The sequence below is a fragment of the Podarcis tiliguerta genome, assembly GCF_965153285.1.
Source record: "Podarcis tiliguerta genome assembly, chromosome: 6".
Taxonomy (NCBI): domain Eukaryota; kingdom Metazoa; phylum Chordata; class Lepidosauria; order Squamata; family Lacertidae; genus Podarcis; species Podarcis tiliguerta.
Genome location: NC_139539.1, coordinates 54,199,733 through 54,226,381, shown reverse-complemented (window position 1 = coordinate 54,226,381; position 26,649 = coordinate 54,199,733). Strand labels below are relative to the sequence as shown.

Below are 26,649 nucleotides of genomic sequence, written 5' to 3'. Positions count from 1 at the left end.
CATAATGTTTATTTTTCTTGTTATGCAACATTTAACCCTCGTTGCTTTAGGATAAGATTCATGGTAGATATATATTGTTCTACAATTGCTTGAAAAAACTTCCTTTATTTGCAAATCCCACTTGAAAATGTCTATTCACTTTGACTTCCCATCAGCTGGTTTTTCTTCCTGAAAAACATAGTGTGTGTTTCTTTTATTTAAAAAAACCACCTGTAGAAATAAGAGTAACACTGATAAAGGCATGGAGAACTATTCAGGTTCATGGAGAGGAAAAACTTTTTAATGTTTTTATGTTTATTTATCTGGAAATAGGTGGACTGTCAGCTAAGCTTTCAGATTGTGTGATCATCCATCAGCCCATCTTCCCTTCCTGTGAACTTAAATTGAGTAGCTTTATTGTTAAAGGCACAGGAACAGAGAGCAAGCATTTAACAGTGGCCTGGGATACAAAAATTAAGAAGTTGAAAGTTTATAGTGTCACTTTATGTACAAGTCACAAAAAGTGTTGTTTCACAGCTTTTTGCATGCCACCCTGATGTTAAGGCATAGAATCAAGACCAGTAACAAAAAAAAAAACCCCAAAAAGGCAAACTGCACAAAAAGTACCTCAAATTAGCTTATTGAAGCAAGTCATCCATTTGGGGACAAAGCAAATTGTGATGGGTTTTTAATAAATATTTCCAAAAAGTAATAGCAAGCAGGGCTTTTTTTTTTTTTTAGCTGGAACTCAGTTCCAGCACCTCTCAGGTGGAAACTATTGCCATTATAAGAGAATGAGATGTGAGAACAGCATTATAAGAGAATGTGAGAACAGCAGTAAAAGTTAGGCTTCATTTGGGCAGCTTTTATATCATTTATAAGACAACAACCCACACACTCTGTATATATATCCATAGATTTTCCTGTGTTAAGCTATAAAATGTACAAGTCTGTCATCTTTGGAGGATCAGGTTAATGTTTTCTATTATGTTGTTTTGTTTAGACAAGCTGGGTGTTTTTTCTTTCACACTCCCATGATTAGCTGCAGGCAGTAATAGTTTTAACTTCAGGTGTGGCTCAATAAAATGTTTGAAATAGATTCTCATCCTTTGCAAACAGAGAATATGTAGGGTGGGTTCTTTGGTTTCTAGTGCTTTATGTGAACACAAAGATTGTTGAATTTCAGGGTATAATGGGCTGTGTGTTGCTCTGAGATAACTTAGCATTTAATTGGGTCAGATATTAATTGAGACTCAAACTCCTCCTTGAGGATGCAGAAAGACAAGCTAGAAAGATAGTGTAGAATTTGAGTTTCTAAAACTTAGATTTTGTTTCCTTTTCACAAGAAAGACATTTCCCAAGTTGAGAAGCAATTTAAATCTGACCATTTAGTTCAATAGGACATAGTTGTGACTATCCTTGCTGGATAATGAACAAGTACTTGATGGAACTTTACTGACTTTTTTCAGCATTTTAGTGAAGATGATGAGAAAATGCCCCACCCAAAGATTGAATGAATCTTGGGAGAGTAAAACTTCAGAACTTTCAGGTGGTAGTAGCCTTATGTTTGAAGCGGATGCTTATTATATAATTAAGATTTTATTAGAATTCTTACCGACTCTTCACCATGAGCTCCCAGGTTGGGTCACAACAATTTACAGTCACTGTATTAAAATAAGTTAAAGCAGATTTACAATCAAGAGTGCGTCCTAAGATGAAGATGGTTGCTGTTTTTTTTAATGGGGGGAAATATTTGACACTGCTTCAAGCAGCAGCCATCCTAGGCATTCCCACAGGGTCAGAATGCTTCATGGGAATTATGCTTATCTGTGCAGGGAATTCAGTGGGAGTGGAAAGATGGTGTACAATGATAGTGATTTGAGAGGGAGGAATTTCAGCCTGGCCTCAACATGGACTGATCAAGAAAATATTTTAAAATAAAATATGAAGGTTTATGAAATTAAAAAGGGGGAAGTTAACTGCAGCTTAGCGGCAGACTGTTTCTTTCCATGGAGTAATCTTTCTGTCACTTTAATTTATTTCTAAAAAGATTTCATACTGATTCCATCAAAGCTGCCAATTAAATGTTGCTATATTGTCATACTGACACAAGATCAATTGTCCAACATCTTGAGGTGGGGGCAGGGGGGGTCCTACCCATACAGCATTTCTGAATAACAGCTAAGCAATGAGAAATTTCAATATTCATAATGTATATCCAATGGCTAAGCAGTGGAATGCAGAATAATCATGGCATAATCTGTTCTCACAGATTAAAAGCTCTGTTTTTCATTTTGCTTTATGGATTCATTACTGTTGTGTTTCAAAGACAGCTTGCTTTGGGTCACATTTGAGGCTTATGCACTAGATAGATCTATATATTCCAAAGGCGTATCTTAATAGGTATGTTGATACAGAACTGTGATCCTCAGGCCTTTTAAATAAGGGTACCTATTGATGTCATTTTCTCTTTGTGGGTATCATTCTACTTCTCCCATCCATAAGCCTCTCCTCTCAACCTCTTGCTCCTTGTCCTTAAAATTCATTGCAGAAATAGTCACAGAATGAGTGAAAGTGTTTGAAAGGTCAGAAATCAGTGCTCAGATGTCTGTGAGTTGCACATTATCTGGTGCCGAATCATTGTCCCCCTCATTCCAGATATTGGGGGTGAACTGTAAAGAATACATGGTTATTGTTCGCTAAACTATGAGGCTGAGCAAAACATAAGGTTTGGAAAAGATGCATGGTATATGTTATAATTTTTGCATGCATGCAGGTCTAACAGACGCCCTATGACTATGTTATCAGCAATATATTATAATTAATTAACATACTGACTGAGGCCTCAATTCGGAACATATTTACCCTGGATTAAGTCCCACAGAAAACAATGAGAGTTACTTTAGACTAAACTTGAATAAAGTTGCACTACAATCTTGTACCAGGCTTCTGTTGCTGGAAGTAACCCTGGGGAGAGTATGCTTACAGGATGCTCCCACCGCCCCAAGGTGGGAAGGTAACTTCCACTGTTTCCTCTTTCCCAACTAGTCAGCTATATCTGCTGAAAATCTGTTGCAGAAGGTTGGGAGGCTCACGGGAGCAATTTGAGAGAAGCTGCAGAGGAAAGGAAAACTTCATCCTACCTTCTGCTGGTACTCCATTAGATCATGGTCCTGTCCATGGACTGAAGGAGCTGTATGATTCATGAATGTCTAGTTAGGATGCAAACCAACCCAACAATTATGTGCCACTTTCCCACGCAAGTGTTCTCAAAGCAGTTTACTTAAAAAGCTAAAGCTTACAAGGAGCACTAGAAAGCAATTTAAGAGCTTTTTGCATACCACCACCTCCTGCTGAAAAATGGTTCACGTTTTTACTTGTAATAATGTCCTGCTGTCTTGAGTAAAGCCCAGTAGAACTAACACATTGCTTGAGTTATATTATAGTATCTTGGAGTTTTACTCATAGATTTTATTACAATTGTTTGTTAGGTTTGTCATTCTCCACCCCACACACTGATTGTGTAAGCTGTTGTGTGTCACTGTTATATAGTAGGAAGGGTGAGGTAAATTGGCTTCCTTCTATCATCTAGTTACTGTTCTAGACAAAGTTTGTATCTCCCATCTAGCCAGGCATTGAGGTACAATTATGTTCACCTGTACTTAATGAATAATAATTATCTAAGTTATGGAGGAAGGCAACTCTTATGAGCTTGTTTGCCCATTATGCTTTTTGAATCTGGGCAAGATTCAACTTCTGGCATTCACATTTTCTCAACAACCGTAAGTGAGCAATATTGCTGGTTGGCTGTCAAGGGAGTGAAATGTCATTTGCTTTCCAGTGACCTGTAAAGCACTTAGCAAGCATGTCTTGAAAAAGCTCCATGTAATTACTTGGAGTAGAACATTTAATGAAACTTACATTTTAAAGGCAACTTTTAATTTTTATCTGCATTCTGAAATTTGACTGTAGATGTTTTTGCTTTGCTATCAGTGTCAAAGAAGAAAACATATAACTGGTATTAAAACTGAGGAGGATAGCTTATATTTACACAAACACTTAGTTTATGAATACAGGTTATTAATAAGAATAGCCTCAATTTAAAGAGTAGAATCACAGAATTGTAGAGTTGGAAGGGACCCCAAGGGTCATCAAGTCCAAACCCTGCAATGCAGGAATCTCAACTAGGGCATTCATAACAGATGACCATCCAACCTATGCTTAAAAACCTGCAAGGAAGGAGAGTCCACCACCAAGAACTGCCACTCTAGGCAGTTTTTTTGACTGTCAAACAGCTCCTTCCCTCAGAAAGTTCTTCTTGATGCTTAGTTGGAATCTCCTTTCTTGTAACTTGAATCTGCTGGATCGAGTCCTACTCTCTGGGGCAAGAGAAAACAAGCTTGCTGCATCTTCCATGTGACAGCCCTTGATATATTTGAAGGTGGCTATCTCAGTCTCCTCTTTTCCAGGCTAAACATACCAAGCTCCTTCAGCCATTCCTCCTAAGGCTTGATTTCCAGACCCTTGATCATCTTTGAGTAGGACCATCACTCAGTGACATTTCTTGTATGTGTAGAGTCCCAAGTTTAGTCCTTGACATTTCTGGTTAAAATGACTTTGTGGAACTGCTTCCTGTCTAAATAGACATTAATGAGTTAGAATGGTCTTGTACAAGGCAGCTTGCCACATTATATCTTAAGTTTTAAATGCTTTTCCAAGATGAGAAAATGTTTTTTATTGATGCTCTACTTTCATAGGTACATTAGACAAGTTTACAAAATTAAAAGAAAGCGCTGAACCAACAAGGGCAAGCAATAAAACAATAGGAAGTAAGGTCCAATTATTTTTTTTAAAAGATGCTTATCTTTTTAAAGGCTAGTAGGGAAGAGGTTGTATGAACTTCCTTTGGATGTGAGTTCCAGAGCACCATGCTGTAATGGAAAAGGCCCTGCTCCTGAAGGAGTAGATGAAATCCAAAACATGGCATAATCAGCTGGCTTTTAAATGGCAGTAAGAACTTGTTCTCAGTTACAAAGGCTGGTTTGTGCTCATGTTGGTAAGCACTCACTCAGTGCTGTTGCACATCTGACCAAGTTGGTAGCAAGAGTAAAGAAATTTGCTCATACACCTTGTTGTGAAGAGAGGCTGCTGCTGTGCAGAGTTCATATGATGCTTCATTTAAGCTGTCAAAAGCTGGGTTTTAAGTCCCATAAATAAATAAAACGAAGATATAACTCGGCAGGTTGTAAGAGGAACTCTCACAGATGAGGAAGAAGGGGAGGAGGGCAGATGCATAGTTTTCTCAGTAAAGGTGGGTCTACTCTGGCATTGCAAAGGCACAACATAATTGCAGGGGGAAGCACTGCAAGAGAGACATGTCCTTTGCTGATGCTCCAAGGGGCCAAGAAACCTTGGGAGCAGGGCTGTTGCTGGCGGTATGCAAATATTTATTTTTGCAAGTATGAAAGGGTATCATAATATTCTCTGTAATCTCACACTGATGAAGTCCTGTACTGAGGATTGCTTACTTTGCAATGTAACATTGATCTTAATTAAAACATAGTATTTTTTTAAAAAAAACTATGCAAATATTTTAGATAGTTAAATCTCTTACTTAGATAAACAATTTTCCATTGTCTAACCATGAACCTGATTTAGAAGGTACATCTGCTTAGGAAACTGTTCTCTTTGAAATGGAGGTTTAGCTGTGCCATTTCACACCTTTGTCCCAGAGAGGCAGTCATGCATAATGTATTGTTACATTCCTGACATCCCTGGCATATCCCGTTTAAATAATGCCAAGAAGAAGAAGAACTAAACCTAAGGGAAATGCGTGAAACTGTCTGTCTGGAAAATACAGTGTCATACTGGTTTGCCAGCTGAGAACAGGAATAGCCTTCCCACAAGAAACCATGCTCGGTAACCTTTGACTTGGTTTACTCTAAAGCAGTGGTGGCTAACCTGTGGCCTTCCAGGTGTTCTTGGGACCCCAGCTCCTTTCAGCCTCAGTCCATATAGACAATGGTGAGGGATGATGTTTAGCCACTTCAGCTTGTGCATGGTGCTATCCTTGAAAGCTACTCAGAAGCTTCAACTGGTACAGAACGAAGCTGCTAGGTGGTGCAGCCAGATGGAATTACATTACATTGATTATGTTGACTGCCTTTTCACCTGAAGCCCACTTTTTGGTGCTAGTGCTTACTGTTAAAGCCATATATGCCTTGGGATCCACATACTCTGTGCCTTAAGAACCTTGGAGGAGAGCCTTCTCTGTGGTGGTCTCCCACCTTTGAAATACTTCTCCAAAGGACACTAACTTGTGCTGACTTTATAATAATAGTTTGTGTGCCATGTCAAAATATAACTGTTTGCCAAGGAATTTGGAAGCTAGTCTTAAAAACCATTTAGTCTTCTCTGAATGAGTTTCATTGTCTCTAATTCTTTTATGAAAATGGTTGCCTTATTTTATGTATGATACTGTATTGATACAACAATGTTTAATTTTATTTATGCCTATTGTCTACAGCCCTTTTATCTATAAGAATGAAGGGCAGCCTAAATCTTCAAATTATTCAGCTGGATTTCAAATACAATTTATTTAAAACTGTGAAATCATCGTCATCAGCTGTATAATTATATTGTTACGAAAGTGAAACATTGCTGGCTTTATTTATGTCGCAAATACATATTTGCCAACCCTAGCCAAATAATTTTTGATAACCCACTGATTTTAAGTGGTGATTTAGAGTCCTATCAAGGCAGGAGTAGTCCTTAGTGTGAAATAATTTAGTACCTTTATTCCTGCCTAAATAAATCTGTTTAAACGCTGGGGTGTATGACAAATACAAAGCAGCAACAAAGACTGGTCATCAGTTGTTAAGCTATTTGGATCATGTGTCATCATGCTCATGTCTCATGCTCAAAGACAGGGCCATTCACTCCCTAGCTCCTTTCACTCAAGTGGTGCAGTGCAAACTTGGCAGAGAGCAGATGTACTCCAGGTGATTGAAGCAAGAGAGTTGGTACTAGGGAAGGCAACAACAAAAGCACTTTGATTGAGAAGAAAGTTCCTTTTCTAACCCCAAATATGTGATTTTTACCATGAGCAAATCTGATGGAATCAAGCAGCATGATAACACTTGCTTAGATCAACTAGAGCCTATTTTCTGGCCTTAGAAACTGAACTTGCCTCTCATTCCTTTATTTGTCATTTTGTCCATATTTGGAATTTAGAGTAGCCACATCATGGAAATAAAGCAATTGGTTTTGTTACCCCAGAGTTCTGTTTCTGTTTCTACTACTAATGTCTTCAATTGCTTTAGAGTTGATTTAAATTGGTAAGAGACTGTTGCAATTTGAATAGTTTTTCAGATCCCTACAAAATGAGCCCAAGTTGAATATACAGATTTTCTAATAGGCTACTGTCCAATGCATACTTACTTTGGGAGTAAGATCCATTGAATTTAGTGGAGCACACTTCTGCATAAACATGCATAGGATCAGACTCCATATAATGTGACTAACCTGAATGGCATAGTGACTTAGCTTAAAAATAATGATGACTTGGATTATGATTTCTTGGTTTATTAGGCTTTTTATTTGTTTTGTTTTTATTGTTAAGCTAGATGCTTTCTTCTAGTTCTTCATTCTGCAGTGGAAGAAGCAATCACTTGGGATATTAATCCAAACATTATTGCCACCTAATAGAGGAGCCCATGTGGTCTAGTGGTTAGAGTGTTGTACTAAGATCTGGGAGACCAGTCACTGTCTCTTTGCCTAACCTACATCGCAGGGGTGTGGGGAGGAGAACTAAGTATGCCACATTGAGTTCCATGGAGAAAAGATGGGATATGAATGAATGAATGAATATTATACATAATTTTGGGGTCCTAATCTGATTCTTGGCCTTCTTTTCCCATACCAGGATGAACGTGAGGCCCGAGAGAATGTGAAAAGAGAACAAGATGAAGCTTACAGAATCTCTCTTGAAGCCGATAGAGCAAAGGTGTGTACAGTTCTATACTAGAGAATGTGATTTAGTGATGAATTAAGATATTTTTATGAACTCTTTTGAGACCAGGAATTACATTATGATATTAAGCTTACTCTCTAGTTGAGAAAGTGTGGCGGCCATGGGTGGCGTTATTTCTAAATTTGTATCAATACACACACTCATCAATATATGCAGATTTTATGCAAATTAGAGTCTTCTTTTGCCCTTCCTTCTTGTGATGCATTTCTCCTTTTTCTAGTAATCCAAAAACAGCCACCCTCCGAGAGAAACCATGAAAACTGTGGAACATTCACAGTTTGGACAACCAATATTTTGCATGGCATAATTTGTAGGAAAATGAGGGCCATTGGAATATGATAGTATACCTTAATGATAAATGATATCTGAAATGACTTGTTTATTTCATCTCTGCAGAGAGAAGCACAAGAGAGAGAAATTGCAGAGCAGTTTCGTTTGGAGCAGATTAAGAAAGAACAGGAAGAAGAACGTGAAGTGAGACATTTTACTTTGAACATATAGTTAGTGGCACCCCTGTGTTAATTTGCACACATAATCACAATGGCAGTGTCAAAATAAAAATATAAATCCATCAGTGTATATTCTATTTAAAAAACTCTGCTTGCACAAAATGGCTTCTGTCCCTCTCTAAAATAAATACTGCCCATATAGGTGCACTGTTATTGTGCTACATAACCTTTCTTTTGGATACAATGGCCTTTTATAAACTGTTTTCTTACTCAGAGCTGCAGAACCAGTCCTCATTTCAACCTGCAACTGGCCTCCTCAATTTAATGCAGATTGCTATAATGAAAAGAAAATAAGATATATTTGTATAGCAATACAAAAGCATTGTTCGCCATGCTGTTTACTAACACTCCCCATGTCCAAGTGCATGGATTACCTACAATCTCTTGTTGTGCAATAGTGTTTGCTTACCTGACAGACGTTTGGCTTAGCCTATTTGAAAATCATCCACCCTATTCACATTCTGAATATATATTTTTAATCAATAAAATGCAGATCCATGAGTTGTTAACTTTACTCTAAGCATCATTGTCCTTTAGGTTAGTCCGGTGGTGTAGAATATCCATTGTAAATAGCTATTTTTATGCTTTAGTACTGGTTACTTTGAGGGGGGGTGGAGTATTGTTTGCACAATGAAAACAACTCTAATGAGCTACTGTTGTTTGTTTTCCTCTGATATAATGGCTTGGGTTTAGTAAATAATGTTGCATCTGTTGTACAGCAATGGAAAATGTCAACACACAAGGATGAAAAGCAGGTGCTTGAGTAGAAAACATGGACAAAGATAATAAAAAAATACCCTTTTTTAAAAAAAAGACCACTAGACCAAAATACATTTTAAGGGTTGGTTCCACAGAAACACAAGCAAAATTCGGTCATTGAAGAAGGGTGTTTTGGGCCCTTCCTCCCCACTAAAGCCTCCTACGCACCCCAAATAATGCTCCTGATAGTTCAGTGACCCTATGAAATGAATGGAAGAGGGTACAAGGGGGTTGCAGTCGGACGCTGGAATTGGGCAGAATTTGAGAGGGCTGCCTTGCACAAGCATAAGTGCTTGGATTCGTGCTTTGTCCTGTTGGTCTTTGATTCTCGTTATGATTGATATATCAGTCGCTCATATAGCTTTTCAACTTTCTGTCCACCCCAGTCCTAAACCCATTGGGCAGAATCTAAAGAAGCTTGAGCATTCCGAAGGCTGACTAAAATCATTGGAATTTCATTACTCAGTTCATACATTTAAAAGATCTAGCAGGCAGCAATATTATTTTAAATCAAATTTATTTATAAAAGTTTTGTTTAATGTAGTGCATATCTTCAAAGTAGCTTCATTTCAATAAAGTTATATAAATAGCAAGTCCCACTGAACTCACTGAGGCTAACTTTTGAATAAACATGTATATGATTGCACTGTTGTTGTATACCTGAAAAACAGCTTCACATCAGTTAACGGTGTTATCTTGTACATGTCTGCTCAGAAATTAGCCCCACTGAGTTCAATGGGTCTTGCTCCCAGAGTAAGTGTGTATATAGGATTACTCAAATTATTGTTCAGATAATTTTATTGCAGGTTTCTTTGTAAAGAGTTCAGGTGTTTCTTTGTGTTATCTGGTCAAGCATTTTGCCTGTGAGACGGTTACAGGATTTTAATTAATTAATTAATTAGTCTAAATATTTAATGGTTTTGATTTTATGCTTTAAAAAGCAATTTGGCACTTGACAATTATTCCCTCAATCAAAATTCCCTAAGCCCTTTCTGCCCAACAATTAAATTACCTATCACCACTATGCAGTAAACTATAGGTTTAATAATGTGTTATAAGAGGAGGATTTATTTTAATTAGTTGTTTTCTGAGCTGTTATTAAGAAATGAATAAAGATGGATGTGATATTGAAATATACATCATAGAACTGCATTGTGGAAACGAAGTTCTTCTGACACAAGATGTCAACCTGAATACTTGGGAGAAGAATTTGCTTTCCAAAAATGGGGCTTTTGCATGCTTAAAATTAGAAATAAATAAGAGAAAAGCATTTTCCTCCTGCTAGCCAAGTTTATGGAGGACAGGCCAAAGGAAACAGGACCTCCAGCACTGCCATACCATAATAAGGACAGGACAGCACTTGACTCTTGGCAGAGTAAGAGCCAGGTACCAAGAGCTAGGAGTTAAGAGCCAGGTGCAGTGGCCCAAAGTTACAGTCTGAACTATAAATCCTTTACCATCCTTCTAAGTCAGGAGAAGTTGATAGGCAGCTTGGATGGGCTGCTTCTCTTGAGTTGTAGGGGCTGTGCTGCCTTGTTCACTCAGGATGGAATCTCAGTGATAAAACTAAGGAGAGACTGCCTGCTTCCCAGGATTAGTATATGGTTCCTAGGATCAACATGGTTCAGCTCACTGTCAGAATAGAGGTGAGTCCAGTATCTCAAAGGACACAGGAGTTGTGCATCCCATTATTTTGACCACAAACATGTGCAGGAGAGATGTGATAATAATAATTATTTTATTATTTATACCCCACCCATCTGGTTGTGTTTCCCCAGCCACTCTGGACAGCTTACAGCATATCTAAAAACATAATAAAAACATCAAGCGTTAAAAACTGCCCGATACGGGGCTGCCTTCAGATGTCTTCTAAAAGTTGTGTAATTCTTTATCTCCTTGACAATTGAAGAGAGGGTGTTCCACAGGGAGGGCGCCACCACCGAAAAGGCCCTCTGCCTGGTTCCCTGTAACTTCGCTTCTCGCAGTGAGGGAACCAGCAGAAGACCCTCGGAAGAGGACCTCGCTGAGCGATGGGGGTGGAGACGCTCCTTCCGGTATATATAGCCTAGATGTTGGGGAAATGTTGCAACATGTAGTAAGAGGTTGCCTATTTCCTAAGACAAGTTGCTTCACAGAATGTAATAGAACGTAGTCAAACATCTTGGAGAGAAGGCCTTTTTGACCATAGCAGAAAAACAACCACAAAATCAGGTGCTTGAAAGAGATTGATTTCTGGGACAATGCATCTGGGACAATTTGCAACAGGAAGAAGCTACACTGGTTTATGCATTTAATTAAAATTACTATTCAAATCTTGCCCCCCAAAAAAAGTCTTATTCCAAAATGTGTTAGGCCTGAAATAGATTCATCTTCAAGCACTTGGGAGTTCCTGCCTCTCTCTTTTCCAACCATAGCAGCCATTGATGGGACATTGAGTTATAATTAATCAGATACAATGCCGTAGCAGTCTCAGTAACTAAGCTACAGAAAGAAAAGGGAAAGTTGCTAAAAACCTATGTGTCCTTCTTCTTTCTTCAGGCTATTAGGCTATCTCTAGAGCAGGCTTTGCCTCCAGAGCCAAAAGATGAGAGCCCGGAATCAGTGAGTAAGCTGCGTATCCGAACACCTAGTGGAGAATTCTTTGAACGACGTTTCCTTGCCAATAGCAAGCTGCAGGTCGTCTTTGATTTTGTGGCTTCCAAGGGATATCCTTGGGAAGAATTCAAGCTACTAGGGACTTTTCCCAGGAGAGACGTAAGTAAAGGAACTTGCTTTGGCATTCCTATTCCGCTTATTTATCAAGTTACAATGTATGGGTTGTTCCGCATACCTCAAGCACATACAACAGTTGTGCGTTCTAATCCGTCTGCAGCATAATGATTTGCACGTAATAGTACAGCATGGGTAAATTATGTTTGTTCTAGTACTGAAAAGCCGCCACCCCTGCTCATGTGAATGCTCCCCTAGCATATGAGTAATAAAATAGAAATGTGTATTTGAAAATGGATCTCAAACTAAGACTGACTGCCTCCACTTCTAACATTATCTTATGCTTTGATTACTCTTGAGTATTTTGTGTGTACACATAGTTAAAATGTCCGTATTCTCCTTCAAACTGACCATTTGTGACCATTTTGACTTGGCTCGAGAGCGGATAACATTTGTTGTTGTGTGAAAACATAGCTCTGTTGGTTAGAGTGTGACATCTTTAACAGAGTCCCATATTGTGTTGTTTTTTTCACGTAGCTTGTCCCAAACTGAATTACCTTGCTTTCATATTTGCTTTTGTAGAAGCAGCAATAAGCATTCTTCTCTAATGAGTTCATGGCCTAAATGCAATGAGCCTGCCTGAAGTCACTGGGCTGCTTCACACATAACACTAAACCGTAGCTTTCATGCTTTTCCGCACCCCCTTCTTGTTCTATGCGTCCATAGGAATACGTCTTCTCATTTCAGTTAATCTCAGTCTGGTGTTGTGTGACAGCCAGGGATCCTGGTTTAAAATGAATATTGGTCAGTTGCTAAACAAGCCAGCTTCAAGCTGGCCATTGTTGAGCAAGCCCACTATTTGCAACTAGCAATGCGCAAGTTCTTGCTAGTTATGCCTACTACTCTGTAGTATTTGTGAATTTGCTATCAGGATAAAAGGCTTTGGTTGCTTTCTTATTCCTATACTATTTTGTCCTCACCGTTTTCTCATTAAGAATATGAATTATGCTGCCATTTTTACAGTGAGATACTCTGAAAAACCATTCGTTACTTTTGGATTAGCATATACTTGTAGCATCTGTAATCAACCTTTGTGGGGGATTTATAATTTTGTACTAAGTAACATGCATTTTTTCCATTTTGTTTCTCATTGCGGCTGAAGAACATTCGGGGGGCACAACTTTCTGGGAAACTCTGTTTCTAAATGCTTCTAAGGATGTGGGACGCTGGCAGCTATTGTGGCATTGGGCCTTTTTAAAAATTCTACAATTAGAAAGCAAAAGGGTTGGTAATCAAACTTATGCAATCTGAATAATTTGCCTAATAATACATCAGCACCCACTATGAGACAGAAATTGTTAAATTTGTGGGGAAACCTCAAACCCATTCTGAAGTCAGAACAAACTTTTCAGAATAATAAAACAAGATACAAATTTTCTAAATGAGCAGAAATTATTGCAGGCATTAGAATTTGTAATGGTTTGGTTTGGAATCCTCTGTGTTCCCATCATTTAACCCCCATTCCAGCTAAGAGACTTTCCAAAGTTTCCCTAGCTTTTCACACTGCTGTCTATCAATGCCCTAGCAAGAGCTTTAAACTCTTCTCCTTCGAAGTCCTTCCACAGCATGTTCCTCAAGGTTCTCCTATTACTACTTAAGGTGCTTCTGTGCTGTTTTTTTTAAAATATGAGAATTTGTAATCCTATGGAACAGCTGTCTAATTAAGTATTGAATACTCTTTTTTCACAGTCTGGATGATAGTGATCAGCAGTTGTAATGTGGCATCAGGTAGTTCCTTTTAATTATAAAGTTAACGGTCTCATCCTTTACACTCTGAGCTCTTCCTGCAAAATACTAGGCCATTTGACTATAATAGGCTTTTATATGGAGCTGAGTACACTCCAGGACTAATCACATAAGATGCTGTATGATTAAGGAATTGTAAATGTTAACCATTTCTTAAATGTTATGAAACACCTGCTTGCTGTAGAACAGCCTTGAACAACTAATTTCTAATCAGTGTTGTTGTATATTTATTTATTTATTTGTTTGTTTATTCGCTTTATCCTGACGGTCTAGAGCAGGCGACAGGGTTTCTAATTTCTGTCACCCTTCATCATTTCAGACTTCAGGCATAGCTGTCAGTTTCCCTTTTTCCGAATAGGATTTCCCTTAAAAAGTGGGGAAAGTTGACAGCTCTGGCTCAAGGCAGAGCACAACAGTGCAAGACCCTCCCGAACAGCATGGGAGGGAGTGCTCCTCCCCTCTTCTCTCAAGATCAAAGGCAATATATTTTAAACAAACATATAGCTACAGTTATTAACCATATGTACAAAGCCAGTGCTTTTTAGTACTCAAGCAAACCGCTGGGTCTATGAAGTCTGAAAAAGTGAACTTGAGCTTAACTTCTATTGAAGTGGTGTTTTTTTTAATTTGAGTCCATCCCCATTCAGTTTATTCAAGGGTCTTTCTAGCATAGTCTGCTCAAGCCTCTTCTTAACTTTGCGCTTCTAACAGTATCACTATATTTAGACCGAAATCCCCTGACAGGATAAGAATAAGAATTGTAAAGTTCTTTGTACATTGAAAAGTGCTCCAGAAAGTGTTAATTCTTCATAATACTGAAGTACAAAAATAATGATACAACTCTGTTTTAATTTCTCTGCCCTGTTTATTATGTCTTGGGAATTTGCAGTTCAAAATGACAGACAATTCCTACAAAACGAAGGATTTGTGCTCGTTGCATTTGTTTTACAGGATTTCCCCCCTCAAAACAGCCAAGAAACGTGTAATAATGCAGATGAGTCAACTCTTGTAGATAGTATAAAATGTCTGTGAAGGAATCCCATTATCCGCTAATTAGGTTTATCCCCATCCAAGCATGTAATCTCATTTTCAGTGGAACCAAAGTGGAAAAAACCATTCAGAGATGGCTGCCATGTTACAGATCTTCTTCCTTCCTTGAAAAAAGCTGAAGCAAAGATTTTATAGCTAAAGCATGATGTTTCTCTAAATACCTAAAGATCTTCTTTAACAGTTTTCGTATGCTTTAAGAATAGTGTTACCACCTCATACAAAAGCAATTGCCTTCAGAAAGTAGCCTTTGCTTTTTTAAATTTAAATTTTAATAGTATTCCATTGCGTTAGATCTCTGTGACACTGTGGAAGGAAGAATGCCATCAAATGGTATAACTTTTTATTCAAAGTTATAACCTGCAACATTCTTAAGTCCCATTTGTACTCTTAGTTTAATTCTGACTGTGTAATGTCATGATCGAGTATTTATTTAACCGATTGTGAAAGGTTAAAGGGGACTTGTTGCAAGTAGTATCTGCTCATGTTCTACCCTGAAAAAATACAGAAGATAATGTCCTTAGGCAGCCACTTTAGCTTTGCCCCCGATAGTGTGTGAGTTGATTTAACTTACACCGTCAGTGCAATATGCTGCAGTTACTGGGGCATAAGCAGATGGATCTGCAGCAACCGGGCAAATAGGATAGTAGTAGCTTAACGTAGTAGAAGTGTTCAGTAATTTGGATGGCTTTGATATTTTCTATGCATAAGAGAAGCTTTGAGCAGGAAGAATATTCACAGAATCTCTTGTCACTCACTCACTCACTCACTCACTCACTCACTCACTCACTCACTCTGTCACTCATTCACATACACATACAAACACCCAGCCATTCAGAGAATATGTTCCCAGAGTGATGGCATTACTGTACTATTTAGCCAATGAGATTTGGCTATATATTGACATCACAGAATGCCATGGTAGCACTCCCTTTGCCATCACTTAAAATAGAGGGGGCAAGTACGAAGAAGCCTGCCCCTGCTTTTTACCGTATTTTTCACCCTATAGGATGCACTTTTCCCCCTCCAAAAATGAAGGGGAAATCTGGGTGCGTCCTATGGGGCGAATGCAGGCTTTCGCTGAAGCTTGGAGAGCGAGAGGGGTCGGTGCACACGGACCCCTCTCGCTCTCCAGGCTTCAGGAAGACATCCGCAGCCTAGGCAGCCCTGCGGGAGTTCCCCGCAGGGCTCCCCACGCTGCGGATAGCAGCCTGCCGCCCAGCGGGCGGGGCGCCCTGAAGCAGAGCGGCCCTCGCGCCGGGCATACATCCGCAGCGTGGGGAGCCCTGCAGGAGTTCCCCACAGGGCTCCCCACGCTGCGGATAGCAGCCTGCCGTGGGCGCGCGGGGCGCCCTGAAGCAGAGCGCCCCGCCCATTGGGCAGACATTGGCCAGCCCCACAAGCTCGGGGGACAGCAGGGAGGCGCAGCGCCGCCATCACACTGTTCCTCGACCTGGTTCGGTTTCCCCGACCTGCTTTTGGGGGGGAAATAAAGGAATTTTTTCCCCCTTTATTTCCCCCCCAAAAAACTAAGTGCGTCCTATGGGACGGAGGGTCCTATGGGGCAAAAAATACGGTACTTGGTTGGATTAAACAGTCACTTGCCTTAACATGCTGCGATAGTTTGATTGTTGATTAGTGCAACAAAAGAGACATTAGTCCAGTTGCCTCAGTAGTAGACAGGATTAGTGCAGCATTGGTCTAGTTGCCCTTAATCAATGTAATTTGAAATCTGTTGCTAAGAATTGTACAAATTCAGCACACCCAAAATGAGATGTAACATTGCTCTTCTAGACATCTCAAATTATGGAAACTTTGATGTGGCTTAGAATACAGCACACTGCTTTGACAAAATGGTTTGTCAGTAGCAAAATATGAGTAAGGCCACCAGTCTAGGTATCCCAATAAATATTGAAATAGGTTCACGTCTCCAGTAAATATGAATTCATTAATTCCTTCTTGTACATTCCAGTCACTTTAACATATATCCTTGGCTGACAAAGTCAGTATCATAACCCTACTGTAAATACAAACTTCTACAGTAAATACAAAGATTAACTTATTCTAGAGATAACTTGTAGCTTTTAAAATATCAGTGACATCCTGAAGCACCTAAAATGGGAAAGACACTATGATAGGTATTACCTGCATTGGTGTAGAGGGTTAAGCCAACTCCTCCTTACTCTCTGACTCAATAAAAATATACAATAAATGCTTACAACTCCATTTTGAAATCATTAACAACTTGGAGTTGTTTGCAACTGTATAACAAGGTTAAAGAGCATTAGAATGCTGTGGAATACTTGTACAGTGGTACCTCGGGTTAAGTACTTAATTTGTTCCGGAGGTCCGTTCTTAACCTGAACCTGTTCTTAACCTGAAGCACCACTTTAGCTAATGGGGCCTCCTGCTGCCACCGTGCTGCCGGAGCACAATTTCTGTTCTTATCCTGAAGCAAAGTACTTAACCCGAGGTACTATTTCTGGGTTAGTGGAGTCTGTAACCTGAAGCGTATATAACCTGAAGCGTATGTACCCCGAGGTACCACTGTACATCCTTTGCCATTACCATTTGTTATGGTTCAAAGTTGGTGCCAGCATCTGAAAGAGAAAAGAGAGGAGAGTTCAGTGCTTGTTTCCACAGAAGTCTTAACGTTGCCTGGTCCTCATTTCAGATGGTATTTAACAGCTCTATACGCTTATTTAAAGTATGTGTTCAAATGCTCAGACGTACTTAGAAGTGCACCTAGACGCATGTTCCAACATTCACCTATATATGAGTATGCTCAAAGTGGGGATGGGGGTAGGAGCATGCATGCAAGGCTTCTTACAGTGTGCTTGCACCTTTTGCTCTCCCTCAGTCCTCAACCCTCTCCGTGTTGAGTAGCGCCAGTGTGGTGTAATGGTTAGGGTGTTGAACTAGGACCCAGGAGATCAGCGTTCCAATCCCCACTTTGCCATTTAGCTTACTGGGTGACCTTGGACCAGTCACTGCCTCTCAGCCTAACCTACCCAACAGGGTGGTTGTGAGGATTAATTTAGGAAGGTGAGAGCCATGTATACCACCTTGAGTAGAAAGTCTTGCACAATCTGTTTCAAAGTTCCTGCTTTTGTGAAGAGTAGAAGCACCCTGCAGACCTTCCTCACTTAGCAGAGGGAAAGTCAGGGACTGAGCCCTCTATGACAAGGTGAAAGGTGACGTGGGAGGCTGCAGGGTGAATGGCAGGCCAACCAAAATTGCCTTCCCTCCTCTTCCATTTACAAAAACATCAATCAGTCAGTCAAAAGATCTTCAGTGAGTGGAAGAACAGCAATTCCATGTAATTAGACATATATGGTGCAGGAAATCTCCAAAGCAGAAGGAAATTGTAGAAAGCCATGTTCGCCCATTAAAAAAAAAAAAAATCCAAAAGAAACAGTGCAGTAGTATCTTTATGAGGACCACCTAAAAGATCTTAGAGAAGTGAGCAAGCCATTGAAAACTTGAAAGCTTGATCACTGTTTGTGACCTTTTAGGTGGCTCTAATAAAGATAATGTTTGACTGTTTCTTTTGCCTGTGAGAAATGATATCCTTTTATTGCCAAGGTGACAACTCAAGAGAGGTGGAGTTGACCACTCAAGAGAGGTTATGACACTGGGTTTTTGTATGGCATTTGAAACACAGACAAGGCTCCTTCACATCTCCCAAGAGCTCTGGTATGTCTTAACAGTCTGCACCTGCAATTTTCCTTTGTAATAAAAATTAAACCCTGTTTTCCCCCCTGCCCTGCATTTCCTCTTTAAAAGTACACCAGTGAACTCCATTTATCAGAGAGTATGTCTTTTACAGACTGTGTACTGGGGACTTAAGCTCTTTATTTACTGTATCTGGAAGCCTTAGTAAGCTAGGACGTCTACAGTATTTCACATTTATTTATCTGAGCTGTAGCTTAGGATCAGGTGGCAGTTAAGTCACTTAAGGTTATTCAAATGCATCTAAAATGTTGCTTAATAATTCAGAACCAGTTTGCTCTGTTTAGAGTATTATGCTTTTAAAAATCCCTTTAATTAGTCAATTCCAACAGCAGTTTAAATAAACAAGAAGGGGGGGGTAACTATCTCTCTTTCCTCCCTTACAAAGGAGTAGTTAAAATAAATTTAATCTGACTGAAATAATATAGTTCATCCACTCAAGAGAAGGATTTAGGCTGGTTTAGAGCCAGATTGTGTCTAGCAATGGCATGACTATAAAATACAGGTTAAAGATTAAAAACACTTCCGCCTTCACCCTTCTTCCCTTTCCTTGGTTTTGTTTTTGGTAAGAAGCAGGTGTTGGTGTTGTTTTGTACAGTTTATGCACTACAGAGGGGAGCTTGATGTTGCAAGCAAGAAGCTATATTGCAATGTGTATCCTATTTCTGAATTCAGGAATTGTGTATTTCTGAATTAGTCTACTATCCACAGTAGCCATCAGGATACCTATGGAAGGAATGACTATGCTGTTATTTGTCTCCAATATTTGATATTCAAATGCTTACTGCTGTTGACCATGCACAATTTGTTTTTGTTTATGCTTTCATGACTAATTGTCATCGATCTAGCTTCCATAATTTTGTTGATAATTCTTTTAAAAAATCCATCTATGTTAGCAGCCAGAATAACAACTTGCATTAGTAATTTCCATACATTTATGGGGAAAAGTTTTCCTTTATTCTGTCTTGAACCCACTGCCAATGATCCCAGACATACTTTTAGTAACATGATAAAGACAAATCTCCCTCTTCTGTATTGACACTTTTCATAATATATGTCTACACAGAAATAAGTTCCAGTGAGTGAGTGTATGATTGCAACCTGCCACCTTTTTCTAAATTGCTTCTAGAGCTGAAAAGAAATATTGAATAGTCTAAGCTGAGTGCTAAATACTCAGTAGGCATCTTAATTTGACAGTTCGTTTCTCAGAAAATGACCAACTAAACATGTTGAACACTACATACAGTTGTCTACAAGATGAAAGTATTCTGTTCAAATGCACCACCAGTCTCTTCTCTCTTCCACCCACCCCCAATTTTCACTATGGTCCTTTCTCTCAACTGGTTTCAAACTTTATTTGATTAGTGTGTTGTCTGATCATTCTCAGACGGTGCTGGGGGAAGTTGCCTCTTTGGGTCACCTGTTAAACAATCTTGGGGTGTGTGCGTATGTGTTATTTTTTTTCTCATGCTTAGCTTTTATTTTATGAATTTTTGCTAGAAGAAAGAAAGTGTAGTAGCAAAATGCCAAGAAATAGCCTTGGCAACATTAAGATATTAACATTGCTGTGTCTGCTAACTAGAAAATTTAATGATCTCCTGCTGTTTTGGTAATTGGACAAGTAAATGCATCTTAATAAGGCTCTGATCCTCAAAGTGATCCTTCAGCTCTAGCCCTGTTCATTCCGATGGGGTTTGCACTGCCAGAACTCTTTAAGAATCTGTAAATTGCCACTGCATTTTTGTATACATGTTATTGATTTAATCTGTATATCAGTCAGTCATATTGTAGCATCTGCACATCTTCTGTTCACCATTCTAAATGTTTTAGAAACACTTCCCTACATTGATAACTAGAAATGTGCGTTCAAATTAAAGGCCAATCCCTTCTTAGCATACAATCTATATTTAGTCCTCTGTTTCTCAAACTCTGTTTGGTTTGAAAACATTCATATATAGCTTTTTTCACAGTTCAGCACAGGTACTTTCACTTATGGCTTCAGATATTCTCATGCTCAGAAAATGGAGGGAATAAAATATTTTCTTAGCATCTTACAATGCATACCGTATTTTTCGCTCCATAGGGCGCACCGGCCCATAGGACGCACCAAGTTTTTTTGGGGGGGAAATAAAGAAAGAAAAAATTATCCCCCCCCCCAGGCGCTTGTGGGGCAGGCAGCGGGGGCATGCAGATCAGGTCCGGGGACAGGGGGAAGGCTCGCTGCGCCTCCCCGCTGTCCCCGGAGCTTGCGGGGCAGGCAGCGGGGAGAAGCACGCTTCTCCCCGCCGCCCGCATGCAGATCAGGTCTTGGGACAGCGGGATGGCGGCGTTCCGCCTCCCCGCTGTCTCCCGACCTTGTGGGGCTGGCGCTGGGGTTCTCCTGAAGTCTGGAGAGCGAGAGGGGTCGGTGCGCACCAACCCCTCTCACTCTCCAGGCTTCAGCGAAAGCCTGCATTCGCTCCATAGGACGCACACACATTTCCCCTTCATTTTTGGAGGGGAAAAAGTGCGTCCTATGGAGCGAAAAATACGGTATATGTTGAACTGAAATAATTCACAAGCCTATAAAGTGAGTGCATAGTGCACTGACCCTTAGCAACCCACAGAGGAAAATGTTACACTAGATTTCATTTTAGAAGCACTCAAAATTCACAGTTGTTGTCATCATTATCAACATTCCTCAGCAAAATCATTGTGCCAGCTGTTGTCCTTGACAACTGTAAAAATGAAGTGCCAGTGTAAAGTTTCCAACACATAAACATATCCTTTTAGTTAAATTAATATCCCAAGCTTCCTCCCCAAAGGAGCTCAGGGTGCTAAAACAATAAAGATGAACAATAAAATAGATGGATAATAAAAGTTGAAACACTGTATAATTCTACTAAATATTTCCTCCAAATACTATGAAAAGTCCCCGTTTTCAAGAAACTGGGGGGAAAACTCTTAAATCACATATGAGGCTACTTTGGTTCTTCCCATTTTGTCTTGTCGCTAATGCTTACAATGTTGTTCTGTTTGTAGCAAATGGGTAAATGTCTTTTAACGGAAACCAAACAATCTCTTCATCTGAATAGGTTGTTAAACTAGACAAAATGTCTGAATAGGTTGTCAAACTGGACAAAATGTTTAAAGGAATTTCCCCTTGGACCATCACATAAAGGACATTTCCCTATATTCTCCACCTGTTTCAAATTCCAGATGCAAATCCATTGGGAGATAGGTATCTACTATCCAGATGGCATAATCTATAGGCGTTCTAGGGGAAAACTTCTGTTCTTCTAGATTTCTACATGTGCCAAAATGGCCTTTAAGTAGTTTGCAACTATAAAATTCACCCATAATTAAAATACACAATAGAAATTCCATCAGAGCATTAAAACATTTTAAGAAATTTCTTCAAGCCTAGGTGAGTAAAAGACAGTAGCACCAAGCTATTTGCATACATTGAACATACCCCCCCCCCAAATATCATTTTGGGGCTTACCTTTTATTTTCCCTGATTATTATTATTTTTTAAAAATAGCTCTACTTACCATACATCCGGGTTTTCCTGGACATTTTGCCAATTCAGCAAAAATCCACCTGGATGCCATTTAGCATAGCGATTTCAGGACGTGTCCAATCAGACCCTGTAAAATAAGGAATAGAGCAAATGTGCTATAATTTCCCCTGAAACTTGTTTATTCCTCATAAATCCTTTTCTATGACCCATGCTTGTAATTTTTGGCCGGAAAAAACATTTGCACAACTTAGCTCGCACATCTGCAAGACTGACAGGTCTTAGTGGACTGATTTTCAATAGATTTTTATCCCACACCCTTCTTCCCCAAAGAAGCACAAGGCGACAAATAAAAAACCATCAAAAACAATTTTTAAAGAACATTCATGCTGAAAATATGTATAACTGAACTTGTGCAACTCCTTCTTTCCTAAACAGTATTTTTAAAACGTGACTTTGAATCAGTTGGAGTGGTCTCCTTCAAAAGCTCATTTCTGGTAGCACTGTTGTAAACTAGACTTCCCCAACCTGCTGCACTCCATGACTACCGTCAGCATCTCCATGACCATTGCCTATGCTGGCCAGGGCTGGTGGGACTTGTGAGTCAAAAATCTTTGGTGGTCACCAGGTTGAGGGAGAGGGTATTGTAAAGAATCTGCATTTATTTATTTGATTTCTTGTGCCCCCTTTACTGTATAATAAAATATACAACTACTGTATAAAACAAAACAGTTGACAACCATAAAACAATACAAACCTTTGGAGACTGTTTTATATAATATCAAAGTGATGGAAACCATTTTTATTGTTACTACCTGCCCTTCACCCTAAGGTCCCAGGGCAGGCTACAGTAATGATTTTCCTAACCATAAATATTTTCTCTAAAGGAAGGGCTGTCTTAATCAAATTTCCTCAAGATGTAATTGTATTGAAGTACTTTAATATTTATTTTTATTTAATTAGAAGAAATATAGTTGATTGGTCGTAGACTTACGTGATTCCTGGTCTTAAAATTCACACACACATTCAATTTGAATAACCCAGTTGTTTTAAAGTGTTGTATTATGACCAGCATTGTTAAAAAAAATAACCCATTTTTATTAAAGTACACATTATATATTTCTTTTCCCATTATTCTTGGACATTTCAGATTGCCAATAAAAACCATTGGCAGATGAGTGTTGCTAAATCAGATCAAATTGCACCTCTTCAAAGTGTGTGTTTATTTGGACCCTTGTTTGAAGCTCTTAATTACAGAATCCTAGTATACGTAGAGATTATTATTTTATCAGACAGAATGAATTGACTGTTCTCGTTTGTGTCATACTGAGATAATACAGATTTTGAAAAAGATTTTGTCCTCCACCAGGTGTGCATTTAAGTGATTTTCACAGCACTTACACCTTGATAAGGGGGATTAGGAAAGAAAGTTAAAGGATTCTTTGTCCACTAGATTCACCAGAGTAATTCAAGCATGTGTAAATGGCAAAGGAAGTTTGCCTGCTTGAGAACAGAATCCTGTTCTAGGGCGTGAACGAAAGTAATGAGTATGATCCTTGTTACTCATGTTTGACTTACAATAGTTGTATATTCCTATCATTACTTTAAATGACCTGACTAGGCTGCTTGCCATTATTTCACTTTACATTTTATTCCTGGATCAGTGTGCATAAGGAGCTGTATGTAGGAAGCAGTAAATTGCTGTTGTACAGGGTGTGAGCATTTGGTGTTACGTGCAGGGTCAGCTAAGGTGAATATGTAAATAGGGGTTTGGAGAGGATGAGCTCTATTAAGAAATGTATTTGAATACAAATCCACTATACTGATAGAAGCCCTAGAAAATCAATAAGTCATTCAGTCAATCATTTATTTGTATGCTGCCTTCCCAAAGTTCAAACCATGCTCTTGGTGACTTAAAACATACAAAAAAAAAAATTAAACATACAAACATAACAGAAGCAGTAATAAACAAGAAAGAAAACATCAAAAGTACACAACCAAATTGAACAATTTCCATATAAATCATAAGAGCCTAAATAAAGATACAAAAATTTAATATATAAAAAAACACAAAAATAATACCCCAACCCAGGAAAACACAGTCCATGATCCACTGAAAGTGACTGGAGACTTTCTATTGGCTTCTATTGATATTACTGTTTCAGCCATTGTAGCCTAAATAGCTTTACCCAGAGGTATGGTGCTTCAAATTGGAACGGAGCTGTAACATAGGGAGCCATATTCTGCTGCTTATTATCTGCCCAACAATGGGGGTGGACCACTGAGTATGTATCAGCTACTATTCTCCTAGCAATTCCAGTATGATTTAGAACTTTCTTTCTTTCTATTGATTTTCCCCTCAATGCAAATGTTTACCAGCATCTTACAATACAGGTAAGGTAAAGGTAAATAACCCTTGGGCAGTAAGTCCAGTCAAAAGTGACTATGGGGTGCAGCGCTCGCCATAGAGAGCTTTCCGGGTCATGTGAGTTGCTTCTGGCGCAACTGAACACCGTGACGGAAGTCAGAGTGCATGGAAATGCCATTTACCTTTTTAACCCAACTCTACCTATTTATCTTCTCACACTGGTATGCTTTTGAACTGCTAGGTTGGCAGAAGCTGGGACAGAGCAACGGGAGCTCACCTTGTAATGGGGATTCGAACTGCAGACTTTCCGATCAGTGAGCCCAAGAGGCTCAGTGGTTTAGACCACAGCGCCACCCTTCTTACAATATATGATACAATGGAATGATAAGAACCGGGATAATTTTAGTTACTTTAAGGTAAAGGTAAAGGGACCCCTGACCATTAGGTCCAGTCGTGACCGACTCTGGGGTTGCGGCGCTCATCTAGCTTTACTGGCCAAGGGAGCCGGCGTACAGCTTCCAGGTCATGTGGCCAGCATGACTAAGCCACTTCTGGCGAACCAGAGCAGTGCACGGAAACGCTGTTTACCTTCCCGCCGGAGCGGTACCTATTTATCTACTTGCACTTTGACATGTTTTCGAACTGCTAGGTGGGCAGGAGCAGGGATCGAGCAACGGGAGCTCACCCGTTGCGGGGATTCGAACCACCAACCTTCTGATCGGCAAGCCCTAGGTTCTGTGGTTTAACCCACAACGCCACCTGCGTCCCTTTTAGTTACTTTAGTTGATAGTATATTGTACCCTTAAGTTATTGAATACATTTACATGTATACTATTTGAGTAATTCTTCTTTATATATAAATACTATTTAACCATCAGCTTCAATGTTTCTCAAACTGGGGTCCCCAGCTGTTGTTGCACTATAACCCCCTTCACTCCTGGTCACTGAGCTAAATATAATGCTCATAGAACAAAGTTTCTTGGGTGAAGAGGGAGATTGTGAAGGTTACAGCCAAATCCACAGTCAAGAGGAAAAGACCATTCGAGACAACCCTTCAAGTGCCCTAGGAAAGCCAGGGACTAATAAGAGAAATTTAAAATTTAAGGATGATTCTCCCAAGATTGACTCTACTAAGATGAGGTCTTTGGACAAGCCGCAGGTGGTCATATCTAATTGGCTAATAATGAATCCCAGTGGCTCACTGCTAACTGAGGTTGAACTGTAGGCAGAAATATAAGCCATTTTAGGAATGTCCCTAATATTAGGAAATGGCTTTTGATGTAAATATTTGAGCCTTCAGGAGAAATGTGGTAGTATTGAACTTACGGTAATTTTCAGGATTTAGAAGTGTGGGATAAATTATGGTGTTTGATTTACTTCAACAGAGAACTGTTATTTGAACTCAAAGAATGTAAAAATAACGTTGCAGGGCATCAGATCAGAAGTACACACACACACACACACACACACACACACACGAGGTATCAGGTATCAGAAAGTGGTGAAGAGGGCATGGGAGGGAAGAAGACCTTGTTCATGAAGACTGTTCTTGCTGTCATCCTGGATACAATTTCAGGAGGAAAGTACTGCCTGAATATGCCCAGAGATAACTTGTTTCTAATTCTCCTTTCAGTTGTTGCTGCTTTCAGGTTTTTTGCTTGCCATCTAAAGCCTATCTTTTGGTCAGAGGAGTGATAATAAAGCTTCTGTTTTCCATGCTAAAGCAACATATTTACATACTACAAATAACAAAGTAAATGCTGCAGACGGGATCTGGCGTGATAATTAAGTACAATGGCGACCCATATGAACAGAAAATGCCAAGCAGCTAAAACAAAGCAACAACAGCTTTGTTTGTTGACAGATGTAGGAGCCATATTGTTAGTTAATTGGGTAATGGTGTAAACATTTGCAAACTCTGCAGTCCCTAGGTGAATTAAAAAACCAGCAGGCACACTGAAAGCAAGGGTGAAAAGCAGCAAACCTCCTCTTAGCACAGGTACTCAGCTAACCTCCAAAGTTGAAAACACTTGAGAAAAGGACATCGTTGATAGTTGTTATTAAGGGTAACTTGAGTTTGTAAACCCAAGAGTTCCGATTAGGATGTGCATCCTTAATTACACTCAAGTGAATAATGGGTTTCCATCTGGTTACAGTCTGGAGGATAGTGTTCATTAACCCAGCCTCGCTTTTCAAACCAGTTTTCGCC

General features: G+C 39.4%; 1 protein-coding gene and 1 long non-coding RNA gene across 9 annotated transcripts in view; one reads left to right on the top strand and one right to left on the bottom strand.

Moving 5' to 3' along the window:
• LOC310680852 overlaps positions 1–26,649 on the bottom strand; it is a 68,238-nt gene that overhangs the window by 4,339 nt on the left and 37,250 nt on the right. For 5 of the 8 annotated variants that reach the window (XR_014512976.1, XR_014512977.1, XR_014512978.1 and 2 more), the window contains 4 exons: positions 22,107–22,202; positions 17,410–17,441; positions 8,731–8,794; positions 818–4,615 (listed from right to left, as the gene is read on the bottom strand). This is a non-coding gene — a long non-coding RNA (uncharacterized lncRNA). Of the gene's footprint in view, positions 1–817; positions 4,616–8,358; positions 8,402–8,730; positions 8,795–14,639; positions 14,960–17,376; positions 17,442–22,106; positions 22,203–26,649 lie in introns of those variants that run through there. The other 3 variants (XR_014512983.1, XR_014512981.1, XR_014512980.1) reach the window with 3 other exon arrangements.
• Positions 1–26,649, top strand: part of FAF1 (Fas associated factor 1) — a 170,040-nt gene that overhangs the window by 140,276 nt on the left and 3,115 nt on the right. The window contains exons 16-18 of the mRNA XM_083447860.1: positions 7,904–7,984; positions 8,408–8,485; positions 11,818–12,033. Of these exons, the coding sequence (XP_083303986.1) occupies positions 7,904–7,984; positions 8,408–8,485; positions 11,818–12,033 (375 nt within the window). The remainder of the gene's footprint in view (positions 1–7,903; positions 7,985–8,407; positions 8,486–11,817; positions 12,034–26,649) is intronic.